We start from the raw sequence: 12,115 nt of genomic DNA, 5'->3' as shown, positions 1-12,115 counted from the left end.
TAGTCTGTAATGGCTGTGGTATTACGTTCATTATCTTTGCAGTTAGCCTATGTGTACAGAAATAAAATTAATGTGTTAGCAATGGTGATTTGTAAAGTGCAGTGATGGGGAAAGGGCATCCATCATAAATGGTAGTGTCACGCCCTGACCTTAGACGGTTTATTTCTCTATTTGGTTAGGTCAGGGTGTGATGTGGGGTGGGCATTCTATGTTTTGTTTTCTATGTTTCTTTATTTCTATGTTGTGGCCGTGTATGGTTCTCAATCAGGGACAGCTGTCTATCGTTGTCTCTGATTGGGAATAATACTTAGGTAGCCCTTTTTTCCCTCCTTTCAGTGTGGGTAGTTAAACTTTGTTAGAGGCATCATAGCACTGTTAAGCTTCACGGTCGTTTTGTCTTGTTTATTGTTGATGACATTGATCTAATAAAAGGAATATGTACGCTCACCACGCTGCACCTTGGTCCACTTCTTAAGACGCCCGTGACAGGTAGTGGGGGTTGGGGGCCTTAGATAAAGTAGGCTAGCTAGCCGGTTAATGTCTGACATCTGTCTCTGTACTGTAATTCTCTCCCTGCCCTTGTAAAGAGTGAAGCTCACCATAATATCCACACCGTACTGTATGTCTTACATTGACAAATACACATACAGAGCGCATATACACACACACTCATGCAAAGAAGTGGCTACTCAAATATATCTATTTGGTCTGATTTATCTCTGACTGTGATTTACTATATTATCTATTTTAATCTTACCTTAAGCATCCTGCAAACCCTGTGTAATCCACGAAAGCCCCTGTGAAATATGCTTCACAGTCATAATAGAATTGTTCGTCCTCCCGCCAAAGAGTTGCACACACAGACTGACACTATCCACACTGTGTATATCCATAGAGATCAAATGCAAACAAGCAGAAAGTCGGCCTCATACTTTGCTGCTTTTATATAGCACCCTGAACGTAGTGATCACGTACGCAACACAAAAGCTGCACAGGGACTGTACCAGAGAAACTCCTCTTTTATGATCCAGAGTCTTTCCTAGTGGGTCCTAGGTGGTCTAAACACTGCAGGTGGCAAAGTTATTTCAGACAGGATTCTTACTGATGTGGTTGTGATTGAAAAGATATTTAGCTACCACTCAATGTAAGTCAGTTGACAGGGGAAACAAAATAGACACTGGTCCCAACGCACTTGTGTATCAACTGAATAACAAGGTTGTAGACTAAAGCTAACGTTAACCGTTTTCCCTTTGCACCATTTGGTTTAGAAAATGTTCCTAAACTAGACTGCTAGATGGAAAGGATAAACAAATCATAATCAACCTTTTGCACAATGGAACACAATGGGGTTGGCAGAACAGAGGACAACAAAGTGAGTCCTTGTTCCAATCGCCCAGAGCAGTACACCTAATGGAGACCAATTAAAATTTGAGGATTCAATTTTGCAAAACAACAGGAACCTGAAGATAAATCTTGTATCTTGGTTTGCAGTGAAGGCCACTACCTCACTTTGGTTTCTATCATGTTTGTTGTGGCATTTCAGAAAAGCAGCTGGCTACTGACAGAGTTGGTCCAAACTACCCCTCCAACATGGCACTAATCCTACACAATGAAGTTAGAGAGAGGAGTGTGTGTGAGAGAGAGAATGGGAGGAGAGTGAGAATAAAGGAAATAAGATGGTCTATGACTGTGGTGTGAAGAATTTAGAAATAACAGGAGGGAGAGAGACAGCACGTCACAGCATGGTTTCCATGTGGGAGCAATCCACTTACTTAAACTGATAAAGATTTAATTAACACACGACTCCTGCAATTACTCTGTAATTAAAGTAATTTGTCCCCTTGTTGGGATGAGTAGGCTATATGCCACAGCTTCCACAAAATAGGAAATTGGAGAAGGGGGGAGTGACAGAGAAGAGAGAGTGGTAAATCAGAAGAAGAAAGGCCATCTTCCCACAAACAAATATAGTTGATGACAAACATGCGCAGAGCATGCCCAGCAACAGCACAAAGGTCATAATCAAAGTCAAGGTCTTCTTCACCAGGTTGGGCCTGTTTTGAGTTCCAACAGGCAGAGGTCATAGGGGAGAGTGGGGACAAATGTAACAAGGGACAAATGTGAAATTAAAAAAACAGTCCTAGAGCAAAATGCAATATTTAACATTCAAACTACACCTGGAGAAGGACTGTTTTTAGGAGGTTGAGTTGAGGAATTAAAACATTATTTCAAATACCCTCTCTACCCTGATTTATTTGCAGAGGTGCTCGACCATGGGGCCCAGGTAAGTGTAGACCTCTGCCTGCCACTATTTCAAGGTAAATGTAACTTCAGTTATAGCTGAATAACGGGTTTGGATAATTAATGAGACGTTTTCTGCGGCAAACAGTGACTAATTGCGCAAGACAGATCTAGCCAGCAATTAATAATATTCATCCAACGCTTGCCATGATCCCCTACCGGTTCAATTTGCCGGGAGATTAAAACGAATGCCAAGTTTACTAAATTAAAAAGCGGGGAAACAAACGTGCGTCTTGTTGTGTTTGTGCGTGTGACGGTGTGCGCGTGTTGTTGTTACTTCATTTAAAGCGAGGGGGGATAACCCTATCTCTTATTTACAGACGATGATCTGCATATTATTTGCCTTGGTAGCACGCTGGGACATAGGTAAATATCACAGACTTCAAGTCGCCAGCTAAGGTGTCCTATTGATAGCTTTGCGTGCAGCCTCCAGCCACCTGTGGCATTTCGCATGCCAGTTCACCGGGTCTTGGACAGAAAATAGATGAGACAAAGATAAATTATGGTTACACGGTTCAGACACAGCAAGAGATATGCCGTCTCCTGCTAGGATAATAAGGTTTACATGACAATATAGCTGAATGGCAATACATTGCATATGCTGCCCCCACCATGCCACATGGTCATATTCTAAACCATTTTCAAGTAAGGCCTAGCATTTTCCCGCTCTCCCCTACTATTTGATTATTGTCCACCACCACCACCTATTTTCCTCCTAAATATGTAGCAGTGCTATCAATTGATATCTTGTTTACTCACATTTTCAATAATAAGATGGATATTATCAAATTCATTTGAGTGGTTTTGTAATGGACTGCAAATGATAATTCATGATACCCACACCATCCTCCCAGTATCATTACCCACCATTCACTGAGGTTGACATCTGATCTTGTTACATCTGCTCCTGTCACGCCCTCTACTGCTCATCCTGTGTCTCCTTGACCTGCCGCCACTCCCCCAGTGCTCTCTCCCTCTGTGTGTGTGATTGTGTGGGCAGAGACAGGTGTGCTGGAGTCAGAGCAGATCCCCACCAGCTGCAACCTGTTCCATAATCAAGACCTCTACAAACACTCAGTCCTGCCACTTCCACACTGACAGATTGTAATCTCTGCTCAGTCAGTCTGTTTCTAGCTGTTTGTTACTATTTAGATCCTGTTGTGCCCGTTTTCCTTGCCTGACACGGTTTTCCTCTCTGCTACAGTTCTGCCCGCTCTGACTCTGGTCCCTGTCTCCAGTCGCACGTCTCATCATCCTGCTACTCTGCCCTGGATTCTCCACTCTACTGCTCCCTTGGATTCCCCGCCGGACCTGCTTACCCTGTCCCCACACCTCTCGCTCCAGCCTCAGCACGTGGTTTCCTGCAACCCGTCTGAGCTTCCACTGGCCTGCACTCCATCTTCCCCCTGCGTTTCAATAAATACCTTGGTTACTTCATCCCAGTCTCCTCGTCTGAGTCTGCTCTTGGGTTTCCCTGTTCCACTCTGTAACAAATCTCCTCACCTACTGCCAGCTTCCCATCTACACACCTGTCCAACAGCTGTTAAAACACACCACTCCCTACTCAAACACTGTTCACCTCATAACTTCAAAATATGTTTTGGTGCAACATAAAAGGGAGTGATGTAGTCATGGTTATCAGAAGGGAGACGACAAAGACTCAAGTTTGTTCTGGGTTCAATCTCCTTCCTTGGGCACCTGTATCTCCCCTTCCTTGGGTGCATGTGTCTTTGGCTGATAGGACATGTATCCTGCTTCTGTCTTTGATCCTGCAGGTACGGGCTTCTATTGAAGGCAGGCATCCTGACAGTCTGTCAGTGGGCTGAAATAATCACACAAATTGTGTCTACCTTTCTCTGTTTGTGGTGCGCTCTTGATGGACCGCTCCGCAATGGCATACATGCTGTGAAGCCTCCAGAGCACAGTAGCACTAAGCGCCACACTTCGAGGGCCGGTCTACAAATGGGTTACATATGCCCATCTTGATGGGAAATGCTTCAACATTGTACCATCACTCCCACCCAAAATTCTGCTGTATTACTACCTAAAGACTATACCATAGCAATGCTGTTTAGATGAATAATGTTAGTAATGTTGACATTTAGCATACACAAAAAATGAATACTATCTTGGCAAATGTTACATTTTTGTACTTGGTTACAAACCTGGAAACTATTTTCATGCTTGAGTCTTGGGCTCCCAAGTGGCGCAGCGGTCTAAGGCACTGCATCTCAGTGCAAGAGGCATCACTATAGTACCTGGATCGAATCCATGCTGCATTACATCTGGCCGTGATTGGGAGTCCCACATTTGGCCCAGTGTTGCCGGAGTAGACTGTCATTTTAAATAGGAATTTGTTATTAACTGACTTGCCTAGTTAAAGGTTAAATGTTTTTTTTAATGCCTGCAGCCTGATCCCTTTAACGTGCTGCTGCTGCAGTATGTATGTGATCTGCATTAAGGTTAATTTGCACTTTGAATTTGTGAAGTTAACATTAGAGTATATGAATTAAGGGAAGGTCACATTCACTGCTCTTGAAGTTCTGTGTTTTAAAAATGTTTCTTTCCTGTGTCAAGGGCTGATCAAATAAACTGTTTATCACTATTACCAATAGTAAATGTGTATTAAAGTCACATTAACATTTAGAAACTGGCACTGTGTCAGTGTCATTTATTTGCATAACCCTGCCCTGCTTAAAGCAGTGCAGCCAACCAGTGATCTCCAAATTAACATTCTCTCACCAGTGTCTTTTCCGTCATTCAGAAAAACAGGTGAGGGTGCAGACACACAAACCCCTCTGAACATCGACAGGATTAATGTTAATTAGGAGGCACGGCATCCCACTGTTCCATCCTCATCCGCAAAATGACTAAATGACATGTTATCTATTTAAATCCTTTTGTGTGCCCTTAGTTTAGAGGGGAGCAAGTTGTGTATGATGAAAAATGTTGCTGTCTTTGTACAGTATTTCTACATGAACAGATCCACTAAAGCATGTGGACTCCACTTCAAATGAGTGGATTTGGCTATTTCAGCCACACAGAATCGAGCATACAGCCATGCAATCTCCATAGTCAAACATGACTTTCAACCTGGCGCTGTCATAGGATGCCACCTTTCCAGCAAGTCAGTTAGTCCAATTTCTGCCCTGCTAGAGCTGCCCCGGTCAACTGTACGTGCTGTTATTGTGAAGTGGAAACATCTAGGAGCAACAACGACTAAAAATCGTCTGTCCTCAGTTGCAACACTTACTACCAAGTTCCAAACGGCCTCTGGAAGCAACGTCAGTACAATAATAGCTTCATGAAATGGGTTTCCATGGCTGAGCAGGCTCACACAAGCCTAAAATCACCATGCGCAATGCCAAGCTTCGGCTGGAGTGGTGTAAAGCTCGTCGCTATTCGACTCTGGAAATGCGTTCTCTGAAGTGAAAATCACACATCACCATCTGGCAGTCCGACGAGACAAATCTGGGTTTAGCGGATGCCAGGAGAACGTTACCTGCCCCAATACAATGTGAACTGTAAAGTTTGGTGGCGGAGGAATAATGTACCGAGGCTGTTTTTCATGATTCGGGCGAAGACCCTTAGTTCCAGTGAATGGAAATATTAATGCTATAGCATACAATGACTTTCTATACGATTCTGTGCTTCCAACCTTGTGGCAACAGTTTAAGTAAGACCCTTTCCTGTTTCAGCAATGCCCCCATGCAAAAAGCACGGTCCATACAGATATGGTTACTCGAGATCGGTGTGGAAGAATTTGACTGGCCTGCACAGAGCCCTGACCTCAACCCCATCGAACACCTTTGAGATGAATTGGAACGCAGACTGTGTGCACGACCTCACTAATGCTCCTGGCTGAATGGAAGGAGGTCCCTGATACAATGTTCCAACATCTAGTGGAAAGCCCTCTCAGCAGAGCAGAGGCTGTTATAGCAGCAAAGGGGGGACCAACTTGGAATGAGATGTTCGATGAGGTGTCTGCATACTTTTGCTCATGTAGTGCAGCTAGCCATATAGAAATCGATGGTGGTATTTGAAGCTGTTATTAGGTGTAATGCAGTTGATTGGTGACTATGACATGAACATGTATTGGTTTGACATCCATACAAGCACATACTTTTGGCCAAGTAGTGTAATTATTCTACGAAGTAAAGAAGACTGAATGAACTCTCAGGAGTCCATCTTTTTCACTAGTATAGCTAAATGGAACACTAGTCACTTTAATGTTTACATACTGTTTTACTCATTTCATATGTATATACTGTATTCTAGTCAATGCCATCTATTGCTGTATATATACACACACACACACAATTCTATCCTACGTATTCTACAGGTATACTAAATATTATATCCACATACTGTCCATACATTGTTCCTGGACCCCAGGAAGAGTAGCTGCTGCCTTGGCATTCTGTGCATATTGTTAGATATTAGTGCACTGTTGGAGCTAGAAACACAAGCATGAATCTTAACCCGCATTAACATGTGCCTTCTGTGTCTTGTTATTCATAATGCAATAAATGGCTGCCTTTATTCCATCCCCTTCATCAGTCATCCATAGCACAAAGTCCAAATTGGCTATATTGTAAAAATTCATGAAAACTAAATAGAGCTTTTTGGTTAAGGTTAGCAGTGTGGTTAAGGTTGATTTGAATTAAAATCACATTTTAAGAAGATCAATTGTAGAAATAGGCAAGGCTTATGACTTTGTGGCTGTGGTAATTAGAGACGACCCTGCTGCCATGTGTTGTGTGTTCAATGTTTCCCCTGGGCATCATTTGCACCTTACAGGACACTGGGTAGCAGTATGCCCATAGTTGAGGAAATAGTGTCCTCTAGTGGTTTGTACAGTGATCTGCATAAACAGAGGAAAGGGTCAGAAAATGTTCCCATTTTGCCATTATTTACAGTAAAAAACGAGGCCTATACCAACTTGATACTATGACCATGTTGAAACAAGGATAGTATCAGAAAATGTGGCTGATGGGCTTTTCTGTATGCTAAAAAAAAGAAGAGTAGGCTGCCACTGATTAGATGACACGTAAAAAGTTACCAGATAAAAATATCTTATCTAAAATTGTGCCTCTTTGATAGAGCCAACTTTATCAACATTTGAGAATGAAGATGGTTAATGTTTGTAATGAGGAATGATGCAACATGTCAGCAACTATGATGAAAGATGGCCTCAGTGAAGTGCAGTAATACCAGTTATCCTGTGAGGGAGCTAGAGACTCAGCCAGGGCATCTCAGGCTACTTATGTCCAAAATAATCCTTGGCCTGCTGTTACTCAGAACTGGAACCTCCTTCCGCTAGTGTTTTAACATGGTCACCATTCTGTAAAAATACATCTGCTTACCTTTGCAAAGCCTGTCTTAACGTAGACGTGTTCCTGAGTATTATCTTTCAGAAGGCTTTGGGAGCCTTAACGTAAGCCTCACTCTTTACAGTAGAAGTGATTTTGATAGATATTGGCAATAGACATTTAATAACCTTTACACGTGATTATCAGTTGACTCATACGGTTGTAGAATTTCTAATGTATATTTCCCTGGCAGGGGAAACACCTAAAATCACGAGGTTCACCCAGTGTGATGCTTTAAAAAACTGAACGTATGGCGAGTCCCTACACAGAACTGAAACCAAACAAAGACCAGCAACATTTGTTTTTAAACAAATTGTTTATTTTTGCAAGTAGGTATTGGGAGCATCAGTGCGAGCTATGACCTGTGTACAGGGTTAGGAGACGAAATGCACTGAACAGGCCCTTAGGTGAACAACAGAACCCCTCCCAAATGTTCAAGGAGGAAGGTTGGTGTCAGGCAGGTACATTACAGCTGTTCCAGAGCATGGTCTATCTACTGTCAGCACTGACTGGGCACTGTGGGAGGAATGCTACTGTGAGACGCCCCTCCTTTACCCTGCTACTCGTCTCACATCTGTCCGACTGCTTCTGGCTTCATACTACCAAGGTCATGTTTTTACCCTCCACAGAGTATACCACACATCTGGAGGGGGAACCTCTGCAGTCCACCAACAAGGAAGAGGACAGGACACCACATCTGTAGTGTTCCTGTGTGCATAGTAGACATGTGACTATGTTATTTGGCTTCTCAGTGTAGCTGAAAATAATAACTTGTGACCATCTCTTCAAACTTGTTGATTCATTATGCAACTTGTAGAAAGCCATGGTAAGAACATTGCTAACATGTCATTATCATGATGCTCACTATCATAACCATGATGAAGCTAAGATGGTCATTTGTATATAGAGTTGAGCTTCGCTCTACATATGGGCAGAGTCAAACTAGCCAGAATCTAAGAACAGTCCACATATTTGTTTCTAATTCTTAATTTTCAACTTATTTCCACCGTGTTGTCCAACTTTAAAGTCTGATTTTATCGACACAAGTATTTGACCAACTTGATCCATCTCCACAATTTTATTTGCTAAATTGGGCATTGCATATGATAATATCCTTGTGAGATTGAGTATACTCAAACAGCTTTGGCTGTCATCCAGAACTGTTTTTTTATTCTACAATAGCAGTTTGGTTTTTAGTTTGTTAACAATAACACTTTGGGCTGCAGGAAGCATCACAGAGAAAACTCCATGCTGCAGTGACTGTGCCCAGGTTTGGAAGTGTACAAATTATTGGATAAAACCCAGCATTAGATAAAGCTACAAATTTAAAAGTGCACATTGAAAACAGTATTGGAGTGTGGGACAAGGCCAAAGACAGCTCGCAGGTGAGAGTGGATGTGTGAATGAGTGAGTTACACTTCAAAAAGCGAATAACTTGCACTGGAGATGAAGGCCTTACTGATATGAGACACCCAGGTTTTACAGTACATTTAAAAAAAACCTAGCCATTCAGTAAAACAATGGCATAATTAAGGCTAAAGCACCAATGGTGAGGACAATATGTATTTGAATACATTCATTGTCATGGCCCACAAGGTTGAAGCCAGCGCCCTGTTGTTGCCGGTTGTTGGTAACGTCATAAAAAAGAAGGGACTTATGTCTCAGTATGAGCCAGTGTTGGCACATTCAAACACACCCGCGTGATCCAGCCCACATGCACCCAAGTTACAATAGAGAAAAATATATTAACATTTTCATTAGAAAACTGTACAAGGGCCTCAGCGTAGTAAAATACTTCTTAAGAATAAAAAGGTGGAAAATAATCAATGTGGGTTACATTTCTTTATAGTATGCACAATTATCTCCCTCCCTTAACAATTATTATAATTTTGTTTTATCTAGTAAAAATATTCCCAGAGTTTTACTGGGAGCCCCAGGCACTGGAATACATCTCTGTACAAGAGGAGAGAAAAACGTGTTTTCTTTAAAGATCTGTTCCCTGAATTGATGAGCAGAGTTCAGCTCACCTCTGGAAAGGCTAAATGTTCTGGATAGCTTTGCAGATCGGATCAGGGCTGAGGAGCCAATGGGGAGCACTTAACTAGTCATTTATGAACCTCGCTGGCTCGCTCGTCCTCCCAGACAACAGTCCAGCTGTCTTGGCTCTGTGAAAATCATGCACATCAGAATGAGACCGTGAACCCCCACCCAATCTGCTCTTTGTAATCCGTTTGGAGTTTATGACCGATAACATGGGGACAAAATGTACTCCAGCGACCCGTTCTGTAGCCCTTTTACTTGAACTGAGCAGTCATTTTAGCTTGCACAGTCCAGAGAGTTAGCTCAGTTGAAAGCTGATGGCTGGCAGCTGAAGAGTATGTTGGATTTCTGTAGTTGTGCCTTAGGTTCACTGTGCTCCACGTCTCTGTGTACACCACGCCACGGTGTTCATCCAGAGGACCAGAAGCCCAAACCAAACACTGTGATGGACCACTGCCTTCAGGCCAATCGCCACTGAAATTTGGAACACACTTGTAGTACACCATCAGCTTTGGGATCTTTACAGTCCGGTGAAAAAAACAACTTAAGAGCACTAAATAGTCTGAACAGTTTCACAGCATGTTGGCCCTCCTGCTTCATCCCTTCCCCCAGCCCAAGGTCCCCCAGCTTAGTCGATGGGGCCCTGGAAGATGAGCTTGGCATAGCCCTGAGTGAGGCTGAGCTGGGTGGCACAGAATGGGCATGCGGCGTGGAAGGCGTGGGTGCCATGGGGCAGAGGGATCTCGGCCCAGTACTTTGCCGACTTCTCCGAGCACACGTGTCCGCACGGCACAAAAGCATGTGTGGGGGCGCCCACGTCCACGTAGAAGGCGGGCTCGCAGCCCAGCCACAGCGGCACGTACGGGCCCACGGTCCGGCACATGGGGCACTCCCGCTGGGCGTTGGGCTCCTGCTCCGAGCGATGGCCCCAGTTGTGGTAGCCGTGCACATGGCCACAGGCCAGGTAGACCCAGGGCTGCTTGTCCTCCAGGGAGGAGAGGGCGCGGCTGCGCTGCATGCTGGGGAAGGCCAGGGTGTTGAGGCCCACAGGGCACTGGGGCCGTGCTGCGTTGATTTCCTGCCGCAGGGCCTCCAGGTGCTTCTGGGTAGGCGTGTGGAAGAGGCCGTCAGCTGTGCGCCACAGCAGGGTGGCTCCACACAGGTCTACCAAGGATCCGTCCTGCAGCACGTTGCTCTCACACTCCACCTGCAGGGGGCAACACAGCACACACACAGCTCTAAACAGTGTACAAAACACTAGGAACGCTTGCTCCCTCCATGACAGACTGAACAGGTGAAAACTATGACCCCTTCTTGATGTTACCTGTTAAATCCACTTCAATAAGTGTAGATGAAGGGGAGGAGAGAGGTTAAAATACTTTTAAGCCTTGAGACAAGGATTGTGTATGTGTGCCATTCAGAGGGTAAATTGTCAAGAAAATATTTAAGTGCCTTTGAAAGGGGTATGGTAGTAGGTGCCTGGCACACCGGTTTGAGTGTGTATCACAAGAACCGCAATGCTGCTGGGTTTTTCACGCTCAACAGTTTCCTGTGTGTATCAAGAATGGTCCACCACCCAAAGGACATCCAGCAAACTTGACAACTGTGGGAAGCATTGGAGTCAACATGGGCCAGCATTCCTGTTGAACGCTTTTGACATTTTTTTTTTGTACAATATATTAATTTGTGGCTTTTGACATCTTGTAGAGTCCATGTCCCGGCAAATTTAGGCTTTTCTCTAGGAAAAGGGTGTTCCTACTGTTTTGTACATTCACTATATTCAGTTAGGAGGGGAGAGACTGGGCTCAACACTAGGGTTTAATATTTCCCAACAATCTACCAAGTTTCAATAACGGGAATAATTTATATTTATCCCAAGAGTCCTGTGAAATACCGCAAAAATAATTGAAAGCATTTAAAACCAAGATATGGTCACAAAGCAGGGTTCTCCCTAAATAAGAGGAGCGCTGCCCCACGTTATCGGCTTGGCTGCACCAATATGTAAAGATTTCAAAGTAAATTAAACTGATATTTAGTAACGATAGTTACTCTGATTGCCAATGACATTGTTGTGAAGGGCATATCTCCGAGCGGTATGTTCCTTAATTAATTCAGCGCATTTCAGCAGTAGGTTATATCTCCACACAGAGCACACCCGGAGTATAGCTTGGTCAAATCATACAAACTTTGTCACAGCAGTGTAACAAAAGTCAAATGACCCAAGTTGCTAAACTTGCTAGATAACATCCTTCAACGAATGACAGAATATCTCCTATATGTCAAAATCGAGTTGATTATACAGATAGCAGATCAGCTCATGAATAACAGGGAGATTAGTGTAAATAGTAAGTTATATTAAAAAAAAATCCATATCTACGTTTGTTCACACATTCTCTACCGAAGAT

The 12,115-nt window shown here is 43.5% G+C and overlaps 2 protein-coding genes across 2 annotated transcripts in view; both read right to left on the bottom strand.

The window, feature by feature from the left end:
• The window catches only part of tmem260 (transmembrane protein 260), a 38,199-nt gene extending 34,926 nt beyond the window's left edge, over nt 1-3,273 (bottom strand). Inside the window, exon 1 of the mRNA XM_020488002.2 lies at nt 3,166-3,273. The gene's annotated coding sequence lies outside the window, so the exon portion shown is untranslated. The remainder of the gene's footprint in view (nt 1-3,165) is intronic.
• Nucleotides 3,274-7,967: 4,694 nt separating this feature from the next.
• LOC109894479 (E3 ubiquitin-protein ligase pellino homolog 2) overlaps nt 7,968-12,115 on the bottom strand; it is a 44,474-nt gene continuing 40,326 nt past the window's right edge. The window contains exon 6 of the mRNA XM_020488001.2: nt 7,968-10,917. Coding sequence (XP_020343590.1) covers nt 10,339-10,917 — 579 coding nt within the window. The 3' untranslated portion in view covers nt 7,968-10,338. The remainder of the gene's footprint in view (nt 10,918-12,115) is intronic.

Source organism: Oncorhynchus kisutch, linkage group LG7 (assembly GCF_002021735.2).
Source record: "Oncorhynchus kisutch isolate 150728-3 linkage group LG7, Okis_V2, whole genome shotgun sequence".
Lineage (NCBI taxonomy): Eukaryota > Metazoa > Chordata > Actinopteri > Salmoniformes > Salmonidae > Oncorhynchus > Oncorhynchus kisutch.
This window is presented reverse-complemented; position numbering and strand designations above follow the sequence as displayed.